The sequence below is a fragment of the Chanodichthys erythropterus genome, chromosome 16 (assembly GCF_024489055.1).
Source record: "Chanodichthys erythropterus isolate Z2021 chromosome 16, ASM2448905v1, whole genome shotgun sequence".
Classification (NCBI taxonomy): domain Eukaryota; kingdom Metazoa; phylum Chordata; class Actinopteri; order Cypriniformes; family Xenocyprididae; genus Chanodichthys; species Chanodichthys erythropterus.
Window position 1 is genome coordinate 46777713 of NC_090236.1, and position 26559 is coordinate 46804271.

The window sequence follows — 26559 nt, forward strand, 5'->3', positions numbered from 1 at the left end:
AATATCGTGTTGAAGACTCTTAATCTGCCTTTCAGATTCAACATCATCAAGAGAACAATTTAACTCTGTCATTTTAAAATGATCAAATTAATGCACAACTATACAATATATATCCAACACAGTTTAAAAAGTATTTAAATTCCTAAAGAGTAAATCATCAATATTTATAGCCTCAATATTTGCATCAACAGTGAATTAAAAATACCCCTTTTTCTTTTTTAGAAAGATTTCTTAAAACACCTATATAAATATCTTACTCAAACACAACAAATGTTTTCACAATTTCTATTAAAGTCACTAAAGGTGCATAAACACTTATTTTAACCTTAAAGGCGAACGTCCTTCGTTGATTAAACGTTTCCCCTTGATATCCGTTTGCTGTTGTAGATGTGTGTCGAACAATAAATGTCACATGAAGAAGGACACAGAGTTTCACAGTCCGTAATGTGTCGTTTAATCCTCCTTTTCAGCTGTAGTTATCCGTAAACGATCATCAGTTGACCATCAGAAATCAATCCGCTGCCCATGAACACTCCTTAAAGACCCGTCATCGTGGACACCGGTAATGCAGCAGATTTCAATGACGAATGGCCAAGCTCTTACTGTTGGTACCCCACTGGAATGATGGTCAGATACTCCTTAAACTGATGTTTCCCTTAGCGCTTTATTCGTGACACTCATGTAGACACCGTAAGAGCTACAGCAAATAAACAAAAAACTAAAACAAAAAAACACTATAACTCTTACACAAAAACCAATAAAATAATAATATTATTGCACAATAATAGAAAATAACCTGTTTACCTTATAACCCTCTAGTGCAGGGGTACTCAAGTTCAGAGGCCAAGAGGGCCGCATTTTAACCAAATGAAACGCGAAGGGCCACAAATTATAACTTGGATCGTAAGACTTTTATTTAGGCCTACTTAAGACAATATTTGTAGTTTTACTGTTTATTTACTAAAAGTGCAGTTTTTAAGGTCTGGCTGTTGTTCACTGGCTGATGAGAGTTTGTCCATAAGACGAAAACATTGCACTTTTTTATAGTCTTTTTATACTCCATTGCACCTTTTTAACACTTTTTATAGCACCTCTTTATACTCAGAGAATAAATGTTTTATTATTTGTATTATTATTACCTACCTTTTAATTTGGACAGAATCCAAAAATATTTTTTCTTTTTTTTAATGTTCAATCACAATTTTATGAATTATCTAACTATAACCAACGTTGTAAACATGATAAATCAGATATTCTCTGTGAGCTCAATGATGTGATGACAGATCTGTAATGGGAGCGCTGCTTGCTTTCTGTTTATAACACATTGACATTAAGAATAAAAGGTGTGTTTTTCATGCTGCACGGCAACTTACACACTGCAAAGTTTGAGGAATGTCAACTGCATTTCATCATGGAAAAATAAGGTTACTTTATTTTTTACTTGCGCGCACAGTCTCGAGCCTTTGGTGGCGTTCACGAACACAAGTGCTCGACACATGCGCACTAGAGAGATTAATGCTTGTCTAGTCTTTTTCGCTCAAATAGTTACAATAAAATCTCTTTGTACTTGTTTAAAATTAGAGTTGCTGGTATCTTTTAATCCCCTCAAACGAGCGCTCTTCAACACGGTAGGTGTTTGTTGTGCTATCTTCTCCGTTTCTTTTCAGACTGAAACAACAGCCCGTTTCAGTGCTGACACCTTGTGGACAAACTAAGTTAGTGCAAAAACTATTCAATGCGCGCGTGCAAAGTGCCTTCAGTTTATTTTGTTCTTTGCGGTTAGAAAAACTGTGCTGGGCGCGTACACTATATGCGATCTCTGCTGATGATTACAGCGTCACGTGCACTGTACGCCTACCCTTGTGTACGTGTAAAAAAACAAAGTAATATTCACGCTAATTTTGAACGCAAATTATAATAAAAATACATTTATATGTAGCATGATGCGGGCCACAAATGTAATGCTGACGGGCCGGATGCGGCCCGCGGGCCGCCTGTTGAGTACCCCTGCTCTAGTGGGATGCACAAAAATACAATAGGAGAGAAACATCACGGATTGCAAGCTGTGTCCTTCAATCAGCGTGCGCACACACATACACCTGGCGGAAATGGGCCACACTTTATACAGTCCAAATGTTGCACATCAAGTCGCTTATCAAAATAAAAGTCCCTTAAGGAAGCTTGATACAAATGGATAGAAAACTCTCCCTTGTAAGTTAGCCGTCCGTCACAATGCTTATTGGTTTAAACAACTGTGACGTATTGATCTGTTTTAAAATGTTTGACTTTAAAACTCTAATACAATGTTTTTATGTGTATACATTTTGTGTGAATATTCCTAAAGTCTCTGACACTGTGATCTCTCTGTGGGTTATGTGATTGTTGTCATTTATGAAAAAAAAAATATAAAAACATGTCTATAATTAAAGTTAAAATGAATGATACACACATCTTTTGAATGGAAAATAACAAGTACTTTGGGTGTCTTGTTCATTATGTTTATTTTCATATAAAAGCAACAGAACTTAAATTACATCCAGTTTATCAGCAACACAGTGCACGAGTGTGAATCCCACGATATCCGCCTTTGATCTTGTAGGTGTCTCAAACTTCAGGCGAGGCTAGGCGCATCTCAAACAAGCCTAAGGATTTTAAAGAGTTTGTGACAAAACCTCGTAACTCCATTGGATCCTCAAATTGTCAGTCGAACCTCATAAATCCGCCCACCTTGTGTGCACGTAAGCCTTGTCCAAATACCCAGGTGCTTCTCAATTCTTATTTGTGCATCCTTGTTTCCTTTCCTTGCTTCCTCGCGTCTTAGCTCCACTCCTTCAGGATGCGAGGGAAGGACGCAAGGAAAAGACTCGAGGATTGAGGAATTTAATGAAGTGAAATGATATCCTCGCTCCCTTTAGCATCACTTCAAAGCGTCATCAGCTGCGCTCGAGGGATCTGCCCATATGTTGATAAAGTTTGGTTATTTAATTTTTTTAATATATATAATCATAGGATATAATCATAGGGTCATAGGATAGAGGATAGAGGACGGAGGAGCAAGGAAACGAGGAGGGATATTGAGAAGTACCCCCACACATGCGGTCTTTGCACTTGACCACTTGTCTACTTACATGACGTATTTCCTGTATTTTGCTCAAGTGTTCAAGTGGGCGTGAAGACCGCGAGTGTGTGTAGAACTTTTGATTGCCAGATGGAACACACTTACAGTCTTGTATGCAAGCGTTTACAGCTTATTATTATTATTATTATTATTATTATTTAATATTGTTATTATCATCAGTACTTTGCATTTTAAAATACAGTCCTAAATGTCTGTTCAGTGGTCGCTATGCAACTTGTAATGAAGGGTCAACAGAGTGCGGATCCATTTGCAGCTTTTATTTAAAACACAGCAGTGTTTACAAACAAGGGCAAAGCAGTACCGTAAACAGGGACAGGCAGGGGTCGAGGCTGGCAGCAGAGAATCAGAGTCGGGTCACAGGCAGAGATCAAGACAGGCGGCAAACAAACACAGTCCAGGGCACAGGCAGAGATCAAGACAGGCGGCAAACAAACACAGTCCAGGGCACAGGCAGAGATCGGGGTAGGCAGCAAAGGTTCAGCAGAGAGTAACAGTCCAAGAAACAACGAGATAACAGTCCAGGGAATAACGCTCAGAAATGACCACCGTAGCAAATCAAGACTTTGCGATGTATGAATGCAAGTGTGTGTGTTATATAGGGTGTGTGTGATGCCGTGCAGGTGTGTGTGCAATCAGTCCCAGGAATGAGGGCCTATGGGTAATGGAGTCCGAATGAGATTCAGTATTCCGGTGATGGCTCCCTCCGGCGGTCCGGAGGATGAGACGAGGGAGCCACATTCATGACACAACTAACATAAGACACTATTTTAAAATTGTGGTGCATTTTTAAGTGATAAAAAGCAGTTGCAAATGTACAAAATACACATAGCCCACTCATCTTCGCATCAATAAAATGCACGACACTTTATATTTTACTACCAAATTATATGTAATATAATTCATTTAACTTACAGTCGTATGTTTTCCTTGACATCTCGCGATTTCGGGGCATGTGAGTTCACGAACATGATGCATGATGGGATATGCTTTGCCAGGAATAGCACTCAGAAGCCGTATTGAAGATAGTGTGGGTTTAGTGTGCATAAAGGGCACTGCACTCTATGCAATGCAAAGGTAAATAACTTCTGCGTAATGACTGCCTGTAATTCCAGAACTAAGAACTAAGTTTTTATAAGCTGTCAACCCCAAAAAATTAATGTTGAAGGACACAAAAGTGGATATAGGCAGTGAGACACAATGGGTCATATTACAATAATAACTACACTGGAGGGGAACGTATTCAGCCAATCAGATTCGAGAACAAGACAGAACTGTTGTATAAATATAGTCCTTTATCACACTTCCATGTTCGAAAAGCGGAAGCTTCACCCTCACACTATCGCAAGACTGCTTTTCGCCTTAACGAGAAATCTCGGCACAATTTAATCTCGTGAGATCTCGTCACACCCCTAATAAATTATATATATATATATATACACAGTGGGTACGGAAAGTATTCAGACCCCCTTAAATTTTTCACTCTTTGTTATATTGCAGCCATTTGCTAAAATGTTTCCCTCATTAATGTACACACAGCACCTCATATTGACAGAAAAACACAGAATTGTTGACATTTTTGCAGATTTATTAAAAACGAAAAACTGAAATATCACATGGTCCTAAGTATTCAGACCCTTTGCTCAGTATTTAGTAGAAGCACCCTTTTGATCTAATACAGCCATGAGTCTTTTTGGGAAAGATGCAACAAGTTTTTCACACCTGGATTTGGGGATCCTCTGCCATTCCTCCTGGCAGATCCTCTCCAGTTCTGTCAGGTTGGATGGTAAACGTTGGTGGACAGCCATTTTTAGGTCTCTCCAGAGATGCTCAATTGGGTTTAAGTCAGGGCTCTGGCTGGGCCATTCAAGAACAGTCACAGAGTTGTTGTGAAGCCACTCCTTCGTTATTTTAGCTGTGTGCTTAGGGTCATTGTCTTGTTGGAAGGTAAACCTTCAGCCCAGTCTGAGGTCCTGAGCACTCTGGAGAAGGTTTTCGTCCAGGATATCCCTTTACTTGGCCGCATTCATCTTTCCCTCGATTGCAACCAGTCGTCCTGTCCACACCCCCACAGCATGATGCTGCCACCACCATGCTTGACTGTTGGGACTGTATTGGACAGGTGATGAACAGTGTCTGGTTTTCTCCACACATACCGCTTAGAATTAAGGCCAAAAAGTTCTATCTTGGTCTCATCAGACCAGATAATCTTATTTCTTACCATCTTGGAGTCCTTCAGGTGTTTTTTAGCAAACTCCATGCAGGCTTTCATGTGTCTTGCACTGAGGAGAGGCTTTCGTCAGGCCACTCTGCCATAAAGCCCTGACTGGTGGAGGGCTGCAGTGATGGTTGACTTTCTACAACTTTCTCCCATCTCTTGACTGCATCTCTGGAGCTCAGCCACAGTGATCTTTGGGTTCTTCTTTACCTCTCTCACCAAGGCTCTTCTCCCCCGATAGCTCAGTTTTGCCAGACGGCCAATTATAGGAAGGGTTCTGGTCATCCCAAACGTCTTCCATTTAAGAATTATGGAGGCCACTGTGCTCTAAGGAACCTTAAGTGCAGCAGAAATATTTTTGTAATCTTGGCCAGATCTCTGCCTTGCCACAAATCTGTCTCTGAGCTCTTCAGGCAGTTCCTTTGACCTCATGATTCTCAGTTGCTCTGACATGCACTGTGAGCTGTAAGGTCTTATATAGACAGGTGTGTGGCTTTTCTTATCAAGTCCAATCAGTATAATCAAACACAGCTGGACTCAAATGAAGGTGTAGAACCATCTCAAGGATGATCAGAAGAAATGGACAGCACCTGAGTTAAATATATGAGTGTCACAGCAAAGGGTCTGAATACTTAGGACCATGTGTTATTTCAGTTTTTCTTTTTTAATAAATCTGCAAAAATGTCAACAATTCTGTGTTCTTCTGTCAATATGGGTGCTGTGTGTAGATTAATGAGGAAAAAAAATGAACTTAAATGATTTTAGCAAATGGCTGTAATATAACAAAGAGTGAAAAATTTAAGGGTGTCTGAATACTTTCCGTACCCACTGTGTATATATATAACTTGATGACATTTATGCTTATCAATTAAAATTGTGTAACAGGGACATAAATGAGGACTTTGCCTCCTCATTTTAAAACACCACCGCACACCACTGATATATATATATATATATATATATATATATATATCAGTGGTGTGCGGTGGTGTTTTAAAATGAGGCAAAGTCCTCATTTATGTCCCTGTTACACAATTTTAATTGATGAGTATAGTTAGTGTTTTTACTCATTTTTACATTTATTCCAAAATAATAACTAAAGGCAGTAACAATTTAAACAATGTTTATTATTTAACTAATATTCAGCTTTTCTTTTTAATAGTCAATTTATTTTCAGCAGTCATCAAGCTTGTATGCACACACTGGTCACAGACATGAAGATGTAGGCTACCTTTAATTTCACCACGCTGATTGCTCACGCTGATTGCCTCACCATACATATATATATATATATATATATATATATATATTCAATATTTATTCCCTCCCCCAGCTGGCCACAGCATCCTGGTCTGCACATGTAGGGATCAGTTCCGGGTGGATGTGGTGTGGTATGGGGGTCTGAAGCCCTGGGCCTATGCCTTCCTACAGTCTCCTGGCACTCTTTACCCTGGGATTTGTTGCCCTTAGCTGACTCAACACTGCATGCCTTGCTTTTTTAATGCATCACATATTAGCTGAAATACATACACATCTATTAAGAACATAAACAAGGAATGCATAAGAAAGTGGAAAAAAACAAAACAAACAAAAAAAAAAAACACACACAGAGTAAGTGTGGCGTGGGTGTGAGGACCGGGGCTCTGCATTGAGGTGGTTCTATGCTACACACCTCACTTTTTTAATGCATCGTACACTAATTGACACATATCTACTTTGAGTTTTACAATGAACACAAAAAAAAAAAAAAAAAAATATGATAAACAGGATGAATCAAAATGATTATTTAATCAGCTCAATTAATAATTCTAGATACCTTATTATCTGAATTAGAATTGTTTTAGAATGCACATTAGCTTTTTTTCCATTAACTTTACTTAACTTCTAAATTTACAACAGCGCATAAAAATGTGGTCTGAGTTTCATAAACAAAAACCGCAGACAGGCTGAATGAAAATGTAAATCCATTCTCTGTCAGTAGATGGTGCTTTTGTAACAGCAGAAATAGAGCTGTATCCCCAGTAACCCCATAAACAAAGCAGAGCTGCGCTTATAAACACTACGCCTTACACAGAGGGATGATGCAAATTCATACTTTAATTCATATAATTTCCTCAGAACTCTGTTGTAAAACCTCTCACTTCTTTTTCAAATGAAACCTACACTTCCTGCTGTATCTGCATGAGTGCTTACTTTGCTTAATACTGGCTTATTGTCAAATTGGTAACTGTTTCCTCACTAACCCTCAAACTACAGTAAGCTTGGCGACCCCTCGTAAATCTTTAGTGACCCCTAGTGGTTGGGAAACACTGCCTTACACTACCCCTACTCCTAAACCTACCCATCACAGAAAACATTCTGCATTTTTACATTTTTAATAAAACTTTCTTTAGTATGTTTTTTAACGTATTTTAAATATAAGGACTCATGAAATGTCCTCATATTTAACGTTTACGTCATAATACCAATGTAATACTCATGTCATTATACAAATTTGTGTCCTCATAAATCACAAAAACGCGCGCACACACACACACACACACACACACACACACACACACACACACACATTTTTTATATACAAGAATTGTCAGATTAGACTTATGTTGGCTGTTGATATGTGTTTATTTGCCTTGTCTATTTTGTATTTGTCACAATATGTAAATAATGTCACAGTTTTGCATAAAAAAGAAAAAAAAAGAAAAAAGAAACTCCCGAATTGTTTCCCAATTTGAGTGCTTCATGCTTCGGACGTTCAGCCAACGGTTCGTGGTTGTGATGTCTGAGGCTGAGGCTAAGATCTAATGGGATTTACATAAAAACTAAAAAGTGTCCAGATGCATTATAGTTATGACCTGGACATGTTTTCAATAGATAGATTCACACACATACATGTGTTAAACGCAAAACTTTTTCCCATGGTAGAGTCATTTCCTATGGGGGCCCCTATACAAAAGTCTTTATTTATGGTGTTGATTCTGAATGTGATTTAGTAATGTTCTTCCTGATGGATGCAGGCAGGCTCGTTTGTGTGATTGATGGCCCTTCCAGCCTGTCAGAGATACTGGGGCTGCAGTGGATAGATGAGGCCCATGATGAATAGCTGATCATGACCGTCATGAACATTCACTACTCTTCTGAGCTCTGGTCTTGAAAGCTGTGGGACTTTGCTGCATGTCAGATCATCCTTGTGGCCCTCTTCACTCCTCACCTCTCAGGCCTGCCTCTAAACATTTATTGTACTTGCTTGTACAGGTCACCGCTCCACCAGAAAACACCTGTTATGGCTACAGCTGGTCTTCTAAATGCCAGGTGTCCATATTGAAATTGATTAACAAGGTTGCAGAAAGTAAATATGCAGAGCTTTATCAACACAGCCATTCACAAGTACATTCACTGCCATCACTGGATAAGAAGTCAAGAACTTATTTTAAATTCTTCTTTTTTTGCTTAAAGGGATAGTTCACCCAAAAATGAAAATTTGATGTTTATCTGCTTACCCCCAGCGCATCCAAGATGTAGGTGACTTTGTTTCTTCAGTAGAACACAAATGATGATTTTTAATTCCAACCGTTGCCGTCTGTGAGTCAAATAATGCTAGTGGACAGGAACTTCTACTATAAGAGTAAATAAAACTTGCATAGACAAGTCCAAATTAAACCCTGCGGCTCGGGACGACACATTGATGTCCTAAGACACGAAATGATCGGTTTGTGTGAAAAACCGAACAGTATTTATATCATTTTTTAACTCTAATACACCACTATGTCCAACCGCGTTCAGCATTCGTTAGTAAGGTCTGATCGCGCTCTGACAGCGGCAGTGATGTCTCGCTCTCATTGAAGTATATGCGCGAGACATCACTGCCGCTGTCAGAGCGCGATCAGACCTCACTAAGCGAATGCTGAACGTGGTTGGACATAGTGGTGTATTAGAGTTAAAAAATTATATAAATACTGTTCGGTTTATCGCACAAACCGATCGTTTCGTGTCTTAGGACATCAATGTGTCGAGCCGCAGGGTTTAATTTGGACTTGTCTATGCAAGTTTTATTTACTCTTATAGTAGAAGTTCCCATCCACTAGCATTATTTGACTCACAGACGGCAACGGTTGGAGTTAAAAATCATAATTTGTGTTCTACTGAAGAAACAAAGTCACCTACATCTTGGATGCGCTGGGGGTAAGCAGATAAACATCAAATTTTCATTTTTGGGTGAACTATCCCTTTAACTACCTTCTGTTGAACATATGAAAAAAGTTGCAATGTGTTGGGGTGGATTTTGATAAAAATGTGGGTTGGGGGCGGGGCTGTGTGTTTATTTGTTCCAGAGCCGCAGCTGAAAGGCATCGTGACACGACTGTTCAGCCAGCAGGGTTTTTACCTGCAGATGCAGCCAGATGGAACTATCGATGGCACCAAGGATGAGAACAGCGACTACAGTGAGTGATTGGAAATGTGCAGCACATACAGAGTTCATTATACCACACTAATTGCATATAGGGGAGATTGTTGTCACATTTTTTACTTCAGTGAACATTCCTCTGGGTTGGTTTATTTATGAAATAAGATTAATAAAAAACTGTCATCATTTTATCACCCTCACTTGTTCCACAAAAACGTGTATATATTGTTACTTTACAGAGGGACATGCATTGACTGCCATGAAGGAGTAAATGATGACAGAATATTACATTTTAATTTTTTGGGAGAAAAAATGAAAGAGAACAGAGACATACTTCGGACAGAGCGACAAATAGGAATCTCACTACAGAGGCCAATCCACTTTGAGTGTAACTAAAACGAGCCAATGCATATTGGCATGCATTCATTTGCAGCAGCTGCTGTGCCACGCAGTGTGGGTATATAATGAACAGCAGGTGCAATGCATTCCTTACCGACTATGGTGACAGGATGTACGTCTCCGTTCCCATTCAGTCGGTCACGTTCGACGTACGTCTGACAGACTGACGAATAGGAATCTGACGAATACCAAAGTGCCACAGTCGCTGCCCCCTTCCAGTGCTCTGTGCAAGCCTCCTGCTCCCTCTTGCCTAACAGGACGATGGGACAGGGCTTACACAAAGAGTAAGAAGTACACATAGACTAACCTCGTAGGGCCATACTACATTTGGAAGTACTAGGGTGACTCCAAACTGATAAGAGGTGGGTTCTCTCAAAAGGAAAGACACAGGCTTCGTTTAGGAGCAACCATGGAATTTACACATATGGGATCCCTGCAGGGTCACACATATGGAACCCAGCCTAAATCCGGTTTTCAAGGATGCAACGGAGTATAGGCCTGGCACCAGATGCTCCACCACATCCAGCTGCCGAAGGTGGTGGAGGACTCAACAGGGTCTGCCTTGTAGGGATTCTCTGGAGCAATAAGTGCATGTCAGCACAGCAAGCTGAAACTAAGCCGGGGCCTCTCCATGTCTGTGACCGGTTAAGTTGAGAACACAGGAGGTTCAACACGAAGGCTATAGAATCTAGTGAACGTGTTAAGTGTCGCCCAACCCGCCGCCCTACAAATATCTGTTAGCAAGGCGCCACGAGCCAGCGCCCAGGAGGATGCAACACCTCTCGTAGAGTGAGCACGCAACCTGAGCAGGCAGGGCACGCCTTGTGCTTCCAGTGGGCCATCCTCTGCTTGAAGACAGCCTTTCCCTTCTGTTGGCCTCCATAACAGACAAAGAGATGGTCTGAGGGCCTGTGCCTTTGAGTTCTGTCTTTGTACAGTTGCAGAGCACAGACTGGACAGAGCAAAGCCAGGGCTGGGCAGCGCCTTGCAGGCTTACTACCTACCCAGGAACCTTGGGCACATAGCCAGGCCGGGGTCTCAGTACCACGTGGCCGTCACCCGGCCCGAACTCTAGGCATGATTCGTCGACCGAAAATGCCTGCAGGTCCCCTAGCCTCTTGATAGAGACCAATCTAACCAGCAGCAAAGTCTTCATAGACAGAATCTTTAAGTCTGCTGACTGCAAGTGCTCAAAGGGGGCATTCTGAAGTGCTCGAAGCACCAGAGCAAGGTCCCAAGAGGATATGGAGGGGGGTTGAGGAGGATATAACCATCTCGCCCCCTTAAGGAACCTGACGACCTGGTTGTGCTTCCCAACAGACTTGCCATCTATGTGGTCATGATATGCAGATATCGCAGCATGAACTTTGAGGGTCGAGGGAGACAGCCTTCGCTCCAACCCCTGCCGCAAGAAGGAAACATGGCTCTGATCGAACATTTTTGGGGGTCTTCTCAGTGAGAAGAACACCACTCTGCAAACAGGTTCTAGACGGTGCTTCAAGACGGTGCTTGAGCCGAAGTGATGGTGTTAAGTACCTCAGGGAGTAAGTCATCTAGAACCTCCGCGTCCCGTCCAGTGACCAGACATGGAGTTTCCAGAGGTCTGGATGCGGGTGCCAAAGAGTGCCCCATCTCTGAGAAAGAAGAATGCACCAGGGAGGGGCTGTCACGAGGAGCATGAGTTCCAGGAAACGCATATTTGCCTAGGCCCCGGGCCAGCTATGTGCCAGTGCATCTGTGCCGAGTGTTCCCTCGGATGGGGAGAAAAACAGCTGGCAGTGAGAAGTTTCTGAAGAGGCAAACAGGTCTACCTGAGCCTCCCCATACTCTCTCCAAATCAGCTGGACCACACTGGGATGGAGTCGCCACTCTCCCATGAGTGCAGCTCATGAGAGCTCATTGACCACATGGTTGAGCACACAGGGGACATGATGCGTGCCGCGGTGCCATGCCCATCTCGGGATTCAGCTATGAAGCCAGTGCTGAAGCAGTCTCATATGAAGCAAATTTTGAATGCATTTTGAACGGTAGCTTGTGAAGGCTCCAATTCAAAACTCACAGGTCCAAGATTCGGTCATGACCCACCGCTTTTCTTGGGCACAATGAAGTAGGGGCGGAAGAACCCTGACCTTATATTGCCTGGAGGGACAGACTCTATCGTGTACTTTGCCAATAGGACCATGATCTCTGCATGCAAGACACGGGCATCAGCTGCTTTCACTGAAGTGAACTGGATGCACTTGAACTTGGGGGGATGCTGGGTGAATTGAATCGCATAGCCATGCCTGATCATCCGAATGAGCCAGCAAGATAGATTGGGGAGCGCTAGACAGGCTCGCAGAGAACGTACAAGTGGGACCAAGGGGACTGTAGGGTTCCCCACAGTGGGGCAGCGAGGTGGAATGCAGGGACGCAGGGGCTCTCTTTGTGAGGCTGAGACTGTGCAACACTTACCTGATTCCACAGTTGGGCAGGAGGCACTGGAGAGACTTTGGTTGCCTTCCCGAACCGCGCGCTGCTGCCTGATGACAGCTCCCCCTCATCAGACCCAGAGATGGAAGAAACTGCTCTTTTGTTTAAAAGTTGGGAACAGAAACAAAAGGAAACAAAGGATTTACCACCTGACCCTCCTCCAGGGGAGGGAGTGGTGCGGTCACCATCTCCCAATAAGCAGTCCCATCCATCTCTTGGTCGCCCTTTCTAGGTCCTCTTGCCTTTGGTTTTACCGCCCTTCTTGGTGGGGGCCTAGAGGGGCTGGGCTGTGTCTCCGAAGAGGCCGGTCTGGGACACGGGGGAATTAAGAAACCTGACTTTGTCAGTATCCCTCATGTCGGCCAGACACAGCACTCTTTTGAGTCAATTCTGTTCAAAGACTTGCTCAAACAAGTTAACAAAACTGTCTAAATTGGTTCACGAATCAGTTTGAATGATTTGTTCAGTTACCTACATGCACTGAATAGTTTGAATCGGTTTCTCACTCAGAGCGTTAAATGAAGTGGCAGAGGACCTACAGTCAATTAAAAGCAAATCTGCCTATTGTTTGCCAGCAATGAAGATCTTTCTTACTTGAACTGCATATGCTGTCTGTGAACAATTCCACAGGTATCGATTTCATTTAATTTTAATTCATACAGCCAATAGCCTACATTTTACAACCAAACAGATTATTGGAACCAAAACGATAACACCACTACAAAGTATGTAACATTTCTTTACCAGTTTTTTACAGATTACAGATTATAGATCGGGTTACAGATGCCAGAAATAATCCTCGTCTGTGTTTGTTGCAAGGATATCTATCTATCTATCTATCTATCTATCTATCTATCTATCTATCTATCTATCTATCTATCTATCTATCTATCTATCTATACACTGCTCAAAAAAAGGAACACTTTTTAATCAGAGAATAGCATCAAGTCAGTTAAACTCTTGGGATATTAATCTGGTCAGTAAAGTAGCAGAGGGGGTTATTAATCAGTTTCAGCTGCTTTGGTGTTAATGAAATTAACAACAGGTGCACTAGATGGGCAACAATGAGACGACCCCTAAAACAGGAGGGTTTTTTTTTTACAGGTGGAAGCCACTGACATTTTTTTCCCTACTTTTCTGACTGTTTTTCATTAGTTTTGCATTTGGCTAGAGTCAGTGTCACTACTGGTAGTATGAAGCGATACCTGGACCCTACAGAGGTTGCACAGGCAGTCCAACTCCTCCAGGATGGCACATCAATACGTGCCATTGCCAGAAGATTTGCTGTGTCTCCCGGCACAGTCTCAAGAGCATGGAGGACATTCCAGGAGACAGGCAGTTACTATAGGAGAGCTGGACAGGGCTGTAGAAGGTCCTTAACCCATCAGCAGGACCGGTATCTGCTCCTTTGTGCAAGGAGGAACAGGATAAGCACTGCCAGAGCCCTACAAAATGACCTCCAGCAGGCCACTGGTGTGAATGTCTCTGACCAAACAATCAGAAACAGACTTCATGAGGGTGGTCTGAGGGCCCAATGTCCTCTAGTGGGCCCTGTGCTCACTGCCCAGAACCGTGGCATTTGGCTTTGAACAGCAGAATTGGAAGGTCCGCCACTGGTGCCCTGTGCTTTTCACAGATGAGAGCAGATTCACCCTGAGCACGTGACAGACGTGAAAGGGTCTGGAGAAGCTGTGGAGAACGTTATGCTGTCTGTAACATCGTTCAGCATGACCCGTTTGGTGGTGGGTCAGTGATGGTCTGGGGAGGCATATCCATGGAGGGACACACAGACCTCTACAGGCTAGACAACGGAACCCTGACTGCCATTAGGTATTGGGATGAAATCCTTAGAATCATTGTCACACCTTCCGCTGGTCTAGTGGGTCCTGGGTTCCTCCTGGTGCACGATAATGCCCAGCCTCATGTAATGAGAGTATGTAGGCAGTTACTGGAAGATGAAGGAATTGACACCATTGAATGGCCCCCATGCTTGCCTGACCTAAATCCAATAGAACACCTCTGGGACATTATGTTTCAGTCCATCCGACGCCACCAGGTTGCACCTCAGACTGTCCATGAGCTCAGTGATGCCCTGGTCCAGATCTGGGAGGAAATAACCCAGGACGCCATGCATCGTCTCATTAGGAGCATGCCCCGATGTTGTCAGGCATGCATACAAGCACGTGGGGGCCATAAAAACTACTGAGTACCATTTTGAGTTGCTGCAATGAAATTTCAGCAAAATGGACTAGCCCTGCAGCATCATTTTTTCACTTTAATTTTCGGGGTGTCTTTGAATTCAGTCCTCTATAGGTTGATAATTTTCATTTCCATCAAACAATGTGGCATTTTTTCGTTCCTAACACATTACCCAGTCCATATCAGTGTAGATATCCAGTATGATATTTTTCCCCATTAAGATCTGATGAGTCAAAGTTTTCAAAGTGTTCCTTCAAAGTGTTTAACCTTTAAGTGTTCCGGACAGTGTAGTTACAAAGTAATTAGTAACTAGCTACTTGAGTAGTTTTTTCACTGGATACTTTTTTACACTTACTCAAGTAACTATTAAGATTATTACTTTAACTTTTAGTTTGAGTAAATATTTCTATAAGTACAGTTTTTGGATACTCTACCCACCTCTGTGTACCCGCGCTGCATGGCACAACAGCTGCTGCAAATGATTGCATGCCAATGTGCATTGGCTTATTTTAGTTACATTTGAAGTGGATTTGCCTCTCTAGTGAGATTCCTATTTGTCGGTCTGTCCGACATATGTTCGACTGAATGGGAACTATGCCTTTTAAGCATTGAACATTTCTACCATAATTGTCAAGGAAAAAAAGATAGTTAATTGGGTGCGTGGCTCATAAAAACTTAAAAAAAAACAAAACAAACAAAAAAAACATATGGGATTCAAAAATGTATACAAGGAAATAAAAATATCAAACCATTGATTGATTCAGCACAAACTAATTAATAAACTGTAGAAAATTATGACATAATAAAGATGTGCCAACTAGCCTGACCTGAAATTTTTTGAAGAAAAAAAGATCCTTAAAGGATTAGTCCACTTTCAAATTAAATTTTCTTGATAATTTACTCACCTCCATGTCATCCAAGATGTCCATGTCCTTTCTTCAGTCGAAAAGAAATTAAGGTTTTTGATGAAAACATTCCAGGATTATTCTCCTTATAGTAGACTTCAATTGGCCCCAAACAGTTGAAGGTCAAAATTACAGTTTCAGTGCAGCTTCAACGAGCTTTAAAGATTTTACCAGATGAGGAATAAGGATCTTATGTAGGGAAACGATTGGTCCACAGGTCAAAGTTTGAACTAAATTGTCACATACAATATGCTAGTATATAACAATTAGTTTAAACTTTGACCTGTGGAGGGCAGTAATACACTTAGCAGTGACTACACTGCCGGATTTCTAATAGAGAAGAAGAAGAAGAGAACTAGTTCAAAATGAGCATTTATGGTTACAACGTATACATTTTTTTATTTTTTATTTGAAAATGACGGATCGTTTCACTAGATAAGGCCCTTATTCCAGGGGGAAATATATATATATATATATATTTGAAAGTGGACTAATCTTTAACAGCTAAACTCAGACCATCAATGAGAATTAAATTATATAATTGTTAAGTGGATATTCACTTCTGGTAATATATTAATGCTCTAATAATGAAAGAGCAATGTTATTTTAATGTTTCAAATCATGTGAATTTGTATCATTCTGCATGCAAATTATTATTCAAAGGTACATATAGATGAGTTGAGTGAGATCAGAATTGTTACAACATACTGTAAGGCAGGGTAATCCCACTTAACCAGGTTTGCAGTACTTCTCTGTTGCGCTCTTTCTATGAGTCATCCTTTTCTGCAGGGCTATCTAACAAAGGCAATAAGCTCATGGCCCATTAAGGGAGTGGTAAAAAGTGTGAAACTTATGCATTTCTTACAGTTTGTGCTGTCTTTTGTGGAAGAACCTATACAGCCTACACACTAAAAACTCCTGGGTTAAAAAAAAATCCTGGGTTAAAAAGGGACCAACTAATTTCTGGGTTGAAATGGGTTATTCTTTTTGACCCAACTTCTGGGTTAAATATCTGACCCAAATGTTGGGTTAAAAATAACCCAACATTGTAGTTAATATAACCCAACTTCTGGGTCAAAAGAACAACCCCAATATCTGGGTTGATATAACCCAGAAATTAGTAGGTCCCTTTTTAAAGGTCAAAAATAACCTAACTTGGGTTACTATGCCAGTATGCCTTATTTCAGAAAATAAAACTTCAGGCACTTACACACTTCAAGCACTTTTGCATTTTTATTGCATTTAAACACACTTGGACACACTGTAATAACATTAGACATTAGAAAAAATAGAAAAATAAACAACTCATTCTCTCTCAAACATTTGACAACATTCAATAACTGGATTGAACTTGAGGGACAAAATTTTTGATAGTGTCCTCATCTAAGAGAAGAAATGCCTCCTCATCTATGCCTTCACCTGAAAGACAGAAAACAAGACAACATGAGTATTGTTAATAAGTCGAGACAATTGTGAACCACTCACCAGACACTCTTTGATTATCAAGCTAACAAATAATCACTTTTAAGGGAATGCTGTTGTGTTTTTGTTTTTTTAAACGTGGCCCAATTTGCTAGTTAACTAATGTGGTTCTTTTGCAGCATTACCCATTTTGTGTGAATGACAGTCTATACTGTCCATCTTTTCTCTCATTAACAAGTGTAATAATGACATTAATGCAAAGGTGAATATCTGGCCCATTATTATGCATAACAGCTTAAAGACAAGGCATAGTTATCTATTAACTATAAAGGTTATTATAGATATGCATTCCCCACTGTCGAAGAAGTTCTGACTGTCACAAAATCTTGCACTGTCACATTTAAGCCATATTAAAGAAAAATGTTTAGGTATAGAGAGATGATATGAGTGCAGTTAAGAGTAAAACGCTCACTTCTAAAATTCAAACACATTATTCTCTATGAGTGTACACACACCGGCGGCTCCATTTGGCATCTGTCCGCAGTGCCCAGCAACGGTTCAGGACCTTGTTCAAAATCCCGCAGTGCCAACAGAGCGCCATGTACATAGTCTTATATTAAATGTATACTTACTTGTCTCGAATCTTCATTAATATATACTTACTTTGCCATGTGCTGCAATATAATTTTAGTTTTAGGCTACATTAATTTACAGAAATCATCTGCTTGAATGAAAATTGCTGATGTTATTGGATTTTCAGGTGATATTCTCAATTCATTCAGTTAACGGATGCTCTGAGGTAAAGTGTTCAGACTGCAGACTCAGCAACGGTTGTATTTAATTATACAGTACAATCATAACATACTACTGGCATTATCTTAATTCCACAATGTGCTTAAACATAACAATATTGCTGGCCATAAACTGAGAAAGTACACGATACCTCGTGTTGTCCTAGACGCGGCGCAGCGCTTCTTGTCCGGTGTTCGACCCCCTTAACGTGGCATGAAGTCGCCACTAGCTGCACTGTACATATCGTATTATTACCAATATTATAACAATGAGATAAGTACAGCACAGTTTATGAAAAATAGAATTTAAAGACAGTGTAAAGTGAATTCACTCATTTTCTTCTAAACACATTAAATAGGTCATACATGTATTTCTCAACGATGTGTAAAAAACATTTCAACCATTTTGACACCTAATTTCATGAACTTATTGTTATTCTTAATCATTCAAATTTGGCTGGGAGGTTAATAACACTTTCTTCTTTAGTCTCAAACTCAAACATTTATTTTGACTTTACACAGACTTTAAACTAGTTCGATGTTGTCGCGATATCCACGGGCGGCTACATGCTAACCACAGAATTACCACGGTAAGCCATGGCAATTTTTTCAGCAAATGGTGCTAAACTAGCAACGGGGACATGGACACTGAAAAGCTTACTTTACATTGACACTGAAAATACTTGCTTACCTTGAATACACAACGAAGTTGCACCGAAGAAACCCAGGCCAAAACGGATCGAGCGCGTTCAACTTCAAGTGACATTATTTCAAATGACTGTTGTGAGAAAATTCCAGAACAACAGCGGGGGGCGGGGGAAGGGGCGTGAACCCAGAACATGGGTTACTCCTTGAAAAATAACCCAGAAACCTAAACAACCCAGGAATTGGGTCAATATATTAGCCCTATAACCCAGAAAATGGTTACTCTCTGAAAAAAGAATCCATAATTTTAACCCAACACAAATAACCCAGAAAATGGGTTAAAGAAATAACCCAGGAGTTTTTAGAGTGTATAGGATCTCCATGGTGTCGTGCTAAAGTATTTACATTGCTTATTCATTAAAGGTGGCACTTATGAGGAACAGTCAGCCGTAGAAACAACATAGATATGGTATAGCTATAAAGGATAGCAATAACTTTTGTATGAACATTAGTTTCACCATGGGTATAAAGCTTCTACACCAATGCCCTTTCAGAACAGACAAACAGTCCCCTCTGAGGGAACAGCTTCAGAACAAATGAACTCTCCAGGGCCCTGCAGGACACTCCAATCCCCAGCATCTGTGTCCAAAACAGACTTTGGTGCAAAACAGAAAAGAATTTTCTGTGGCTTTTGTTGGGGAAAATTTGCCACTGTAGAAGAAACCTCACTATGGGTCTCATACAGTAATTGTACTGTTTCTTGCCTATGTGCTCAGAAAAGATTCTCACACAAAACCACAGTTGGATTCACAGCAACATTCTTACCTTTGTTGTAATGTTGATGAATTCAGTTCATTCCAAATGAATGGGCGTGCCAGCAATGAGCAAATACAATAATACATGGAAACAGATTGTTAAAGTAATCCATGTGCCTCTGCGACATGTGACAGAAAGCTCTCACATCAAAAATATCTTAATTTGTGTTCTGAAGATGAGCGAAGGTCTTACAGGTGAGGAATGACATGAGAGTGAGTAATTAATGACAGAATTTTCATTTTTTGGTGAACTAACCCTTTAAACAGTAACACACTGACAGCGGACTGACAAATATACTTTTAATATTAAGAATTTGAATACTAAGAATTACACACAGTGAAATGATTGTCAATGAAAAATAAGGATTAAAGTATTTAATAAAAATAAATGAAGGTTTGTCCTGAACTTATTCATTAGGTCTCACACACACTGCAGCATCGATCACTAAGCAGAAATAGGCAAGTTGTATTATTTCAAAACGTGTGTTACAAGCCTGTGTTGCAAGTAGTCCATTATTTGCCATAAACCTGATTACATCTCATGTGAAATTAGGTGCAATACTTACATTAACATAACCACCCAGCCAGCAATGACATGTGGGGCCCAGATGAGGGCTTCATGGGCGGCAAATGTGGGCCCCATTATGGGCTTGCACCCAGGATCCACATTGGGGCAAGCCGTGGAAGCCCAGACGTACTAAAAGTGGGACCTGTAAGGGTACTGCATGGGTCCTAACTGGGCAATTCATGCCAAACCCATTTGGGCCCCACCTGCCCAAAGGGGTTTAAAGTGGGCTTACACCCGGGATCCACATGGGGGCCAGCCATGGATGCCCAGATGGGTTTTAAGTGGGATCTGTAAGGGTCTTGTGTGGGTCCTAACTGGGCAATTCATGCCAAACCCATTTGGGGCCCACCAGTCTGAAGGGGTTTAAAGTGGGCTTGCACCCGGGATACACATGGGGACCAGCCGTGGATGCCCAGATGGGTTTTAAGTGGAATCTGTAAGGGTCTTATGTGGGTCTTAACCGGGCAATTCATGACAGACCCATTTGGGCCCCATCTGCCTAAAGGGGTTTAAAGTGGGCTTGCACCCGGGATCCACATGGGGGCCAGCCATGGATGCCCAGGTGGGTTTTAAGTGGGATCTGTAAGGGTCTTATGTGGGTCTTAACCGGGCAATTTGTGTCAGACCCATTTGGGCCCCACCTGCCTAAAGGGGTTTAAAGTGGGTTTCACCAGGATTCAACCGTGAATGCCCATATGGGCTTAAAGTGGGCTCTGTAAGGATCTTATGTTGGTCCTAACTGGGCAATTCATGCAAGGTAAGCCCAACCATTCATTTAAGGGATCAATCTAAGAAAAATTAAAAATGAAGAATGAATGTAAGTACAAGATAAATACAAGACACTTGATGCTTTGAACTGCAAGAAATATATTAAATTGAACAACAAAAATTATCTTTAAAAAACAATGTCACAACATACGCTAAACTAAAAAATATATTTAAAAAAAAATCTCTGAAAAAAAAACCCTCCAAAAATACAATACAAAATACACTCATTATAAAATACATTGAACAACAAACATAATCTTTAACAATTAAAATTTTACAACGTACCGGTAAATAAATAAAAAATATATATTTTTTAAAAAATGTCTGAAAAAAAGAAAACAAAACATCTCTCCAAAAAATACATCCAAAACAGTCATGGCGTTTGTGTTGTCAATGTTCTTTTTTACCCATAGATATATGAGCAATATCACACTTGTAGCCGTGCGATATGGCTGTATATCAGCACGCTGTGATTCGTCCGTAGGTAATCACTGCGTGCTGATATACAGCCATATCGCACGGCTACGAGTGTGATATTGCGTTTATACAACAGTTCGACGGCACGACTTCGGTAAAGTTGGTTTTATATTCGCACATTCGGACTTATGATAAATTCAAACTTTCCAATAAATGTGCAATAAATTAACCCATACGGTAAAAAAAAATTATTTTCAAATATATTTTTAAATATATTTCAAAATATACAAAAAATGGCCAAAAAATATATTCGCTATAAAAATATATTCTCACATATAAATATACTTTCCTAAAATGTATTTTTTGGCCATGTTTTGTATATTTTTTAAAATATATTTTCAAAATATATTTTACAAAAGCATTTAAAAATATATTTTGCCCTACATATATTTCAACCCAAGAAAATACATTCACATGTCACATTTGAAAAAATTTTTATTTGTTGTCTATAACACGTGAACATTTGAATAAAAATCAGCAAGGAACATACTTTACAATGTTCAAAAAATTACAATATTCAAACAAATATAACTTTTTTGCTTTCAAGAAGTCTCACTTTCCCCACGTCAAAACCTCAAAGCCTCTTTGGACACATTTGGAAATCTCTTCTTGACTGTGAGACAAAAATCAGTAATTTTTTTAGAACTTAATGTTTCTAGTAAATTTTCCTTTCACTAAGTATTAACTTACCGTATATATGGCTGCCATGGTTTCCTCATCAAAGGCACTTCTTCTCTGTCTCTACCACTGTACTCATGTAAAAGACAAAACACAATCACTGAACATCAGTACAGGTACAGAGGGCATGCACTTTGTCCTCTAACTAGTTTTGGATTTCCTGATATTTTTGTTTACACTGGAACTAAAACAATTACAGGTATACTGGTTTTTAAAGATATTTAATGGGCATATTTTTAGACAGTACAGTAAAGAAACTGATGATTGAGGAGAGGTCGAATTAGCCTTTCTTTACACTTCTGCATTGCATTTTCACTTTTACAAATGAAGGGATAGTGGAATATCACAAAGTCACTCAGTTAAGCTAACTTAACAAAGGGATATTTACCCTCATGCTGTTCCAGTTGATTATGACATTCTCTTTTTCTGTGGAATACAAACAGAGATATTTAGAAAAATAATCCATCTCTGTGTGTTCACGCAAGAAGGTCGAAAACCAAAGTGAACATGACGGTAATCCACATGACCTCAGTTGATTAATCAACTTCTTCTGAAGTGAAACAATAGGTGTGTTTTTGGAAAATACTGTTATGTTAAATTTGTCCAATATGGGCTCAAAGTCAACATGTTGTAATTTGTGATGTGTTTTAAAGCTTGAGGAATCATTTGCATGTACAGACTTTAAAATATTAGTATTTTTCTAACACACACCTAGTGTTTCACTTCAACTAGGGTCATGTTGACTATTTCATGTTTTTTACTGTGAAGCTGTTTTGTATAAAGTGCCACAGAAATGAAGATGACTTGACTATGAACATTATCCTGTACCTGTGACTTGTGGTTCTCCAGCACAATCGTTGGGCTGGTGGGGCAGACAGCAAGTGGACAAGCGTCTTGACAGATGGGTTTTGACCCGCACCTGTTCCAGACAGAAACAGATATTAACACAAGTGCAGAGAACATATCAATTCATAAATTACACAAATAAAATAATATAATTTGCTTAACAGTGCTTAATTAAAAAAAAAAAAAATCTACTTCTTAAAGTGTCTCATCATTCTTACCTTGTTGCTGTTGCATAAACCGTCTCTGCTTCTGCTACTGAAAATAAAAAGCAGATTTTTTCAGTAATGAATGACACATGTAAACCTGTAAGTCGTGACAAATAAGCATCTTCTGTTACAAGCAACTTACTGAATCACTGGCTCAACTGGATAATCGAAAACAGCTTGTCATTCAGCAGAAAGTGAATAAAAATTATATTTTAGTAAGGCTATATTAATAATGATAATAATAATAGTAGAAAAATTGAGCGTATGAAATGCCATTAATGCCAAACCAGCATATGCCTGAACTTTAATAACGAGAAAATAACGTGTGCCTACTTAACAAGTTTAGTAAAATATTAAATTTAGCCAAAAAAAAAAAAAAAAAAGACTTACGTTACAGGCCACTATCAGTGACAGAAGCATCATAGATCGACAACAGCAGGCAGCACCGTCACCCAAACAGTCTACAGCTGAAATTAAAAAAAAAAATATTACACATTTTTTGTGTGTAATGTTAGTTTTCACTAGTGTCCAAATTAAAAACAACTAACTTTAAAACGGAAATCTGAAAATATCAAATGCGTCTCATGTGAGCAAATAAACAAACGGGGCATTAATTTTACAATTAAAGTAAAAAAAAAAACCCTTGACAATAAAACATTATACATTCAAAGTAGCAATGAACATTACATATGTGAAAAATGACGACTAAAAATAAAGTTATAACGTTAGCTCTTACCTTTTACTCCGAAAACTCCCGGTTGACTGACGACCGTTACAGTTCAAAATGACGCGCATGTGCAGTACTCCAAAAGTCTGTGAGCGCTGCTAGTGGTTTCCCATTCAAATTACGTCACAGTTAACATCGTACAGCTAGCGATTTTATTAATCTATTTATTCGTATTTGATGTAGATCTAAACGCTATATTACACTGACAATAAATTACAATTAAATTAATAAATAAATGAATTAATTAATAAGTAATAGACTAAAACACACATTTGTGAGGTGCCATGATCACTATTACACAGGTATTTTTTGGGAAGATATGTGAACAAAGTGTCAATGTGGAAAATATGTGGAAATTCATGTTTTTCAAAATTCTTCAAACATAATGGATAGTTTTGTTCGCAAGGCTTTCTTCCATGCACATTTGCATTGTCGACTGTAAGATTGGAAATGTATTTTCTTGCTCCCTGAAATATATTTTCATATATAACTAGATTAAAAAGTTTGTAGACAAACTTTAAGTTGGCTTGAAAAAGTTGGTCCAGAAATTTTAAAGTTGTTTATAAAGTTTAAAGTTTTAAAGTTATGAGTTTGAATGAGTTTTAGTAGATAGATAGATTTGATGAGTTTGAGTTCATGAGTTTGAATGAGTTTTAATAGATAGATAAGGTACTCGGGGTGGTTGCTAGGGTGTTGCTATGCGGTTGCTAGGGTACTCGGGGTGGTTGCTAGGGTGTTGCTATGCGGTTGCTATGCGGTTGCTAGGTTACTTGGGGTGGTTGCTAAGGTGATGCTATGCGGTTGCTAGGGTACTCGGGGTGGTTGCTAGGATGATGCCAGGGTGATTTGTGTGGTTGCTAGGTTGTTTTGGGTGGTTGCTATGTGGTTGCTAGGGTACTCGAGGCTGTTGCTAAGGTGTTGCTATGCGGTTGCTAGGCTACTCGGGGCGGTTGCTATGCGGTTGCTAAGGTACTCTGGGCGGTTGCTATGGGGTTGCTATTCGGTTGCTAGGGTACTCGGGGCGGTTGCTATGGTGTTGCTATGCGGTTGCTAGGGTACTCAAGGCGGTTGCTAAAGTGTTGCTATGCGGTTGCTAGGGTACTCGGGGCAGTTGCTAAGGTGTTGCTATGCGGTTGCTAAGGTACTCGGGGTGGTTGCTAAGCGGTTGATAGGGTACTCGGGGTGGTTGCTAGGGTGTTGCTATGCGGTTGCTAAGGTACTCGGGGTGGTTGCTATGGTGTTGCTATGCGGTTGCTAGGGTACTCGGGGTGGTTGCTATGGTGTTGCTATGCGGTTGCTATTGTACCCAGGCTGGTTGCTAGGATGATGCCAGGGTGATTTGTGTGGTTGCTAGGTTTTTTTGGGTGGTTGCTATGTGAGTTGATTATAGATAGAGTTTATGAATTTGAATGAATTAATAGATAGATGATAAGCCATAGATGAGAAGAGAGATAGATGAGAAGACAGATGAGAAGAGAGATAGATGAGAAAAGATAGATGAGAAGTGATAGATGAGAAGAAAGATAGTTGAGAGGAGAGATAGATAAATGAGAAGAGAGATAGATGAGAAGAGAGATAGATGAGAAGAGAGATAGATGAGAAGTGATAGATGAGAAGATAGATAGATAGATAGATAGATAGATAGATAGATGAGAAGTGATAGATGAGAAGAGGTAGATGAGAAGTGATAGATGAGAAGAGAGATAGATGAGAAGTGATAGATGAGAAGAGAGATACAGAGATAGAGAGATTGATGAGAAGAGAGATAGATGAGAAGTGATAGATTGATAGATTGATAGATGAGAAGTGATAGATTGATAGATGAGAAGTGATAGATAGATAGATAGATAGATAGATGAGTTTGAATGAGTTTGAATGGCTCAGTAATAGTACATAGAATGGAAGCTTCATTGAGTTTAATGGGCTTCAGTGTGTTTAGATTTGAATTTTTGACAGTTGGAGTTTGATGGAATGTTCATATTTTCAATGGGAGTTAATGGGAGTTTTTTTCAGTTTTAATCAGCATTTTTAGGAAAACCGTAAGTCGAATCAGTCTGAAAAGATATAGCACACTAAGTCAGAATAGTCTGAAGGTCTAGTCCGAGTTTGGTGGTTGTAGCTTGAACAGTCTAGGAGGAGTAGCATTTAGAAATTTAGTCTAAGAAGAATAATAATAACTAGATAAAAAAGTTTGAGGACAAACTTTAAGTTGGCTTGAAAAAGCCGGTCCAGAAAGTTTGAAGTAGTTTTAAAAGTGTGAAGTTTGAGAGTTTTCAGTTTAAAAGTTTAAGTTTTAGTTTAGTAGTTAGATTTAACATTAGGGTAATCACTATTAGCATGTAGCTATTCACTGCTAGCATGTGTAGCATGTTGGAAGTCCAGATTGCTAGCATGAGTGAAAAGAGCCAACCGCCATGTCTCTACGATGTTCTTATGCAGAGATATAGATCTTGCAAAACGGTTGCTAGGGTACTCTGTTTGGTTGCTAGGGAGTGGCTTGGCAGCTACCAGTGATGATACTCCAAAGGCTGCTTGACAATATAAACCAATCCCCATGTCTGTACGATGTTCTGATGCAGAGATATAGATTTTGCAAAACGGTTGCTAGGGTACTCTGTTTGGTTGCTAGGGAGTGGTTTGGCAGCTACCAATGATGATACTCCAAAGGCTGCTTGACAATATAAACCAACCCCCATGTCTGTACAATGTTCTGATGTAGAGATATAGATTTTGCAAAACGGTTGCTAGGGTACTCTGTTTGGTTGCTAGGGAGTGGCTTGGCAGCTACCAGTGATGATACTCCAAAGGCTGCTTGACAATATAAACCAACCCCCATGTCTGTACGATGTTCTGATGCAGAGATATAGATTTTGCAAAACGGT

General features: G+C 39.9%; 1 protein-coding gene across 3 annotated transcripts in view; it reads left to right on the forward strand.

Moving 5' to 3' along the window:
• Positions 1-26559, forward strand: part of fgf12a (fibroblast growth factor 12a) — a 404326-nt gene that overhangs the window by 213612 nt on the left and 164155 nt on the right. For all 3 annotated transcript variants that reach the window (XM_067363983.1, XM_067363981.1, XM_067363982.1), the window contains one exon: positions 9686-9796. In XM_067363983.1, coding sequence (XP_067220084.1) covers positions 9686-9796 — 111 coding nt within the window. The remainder of the gene's footprint in view (positions 1-9685; positions 9797-26559) is intronic.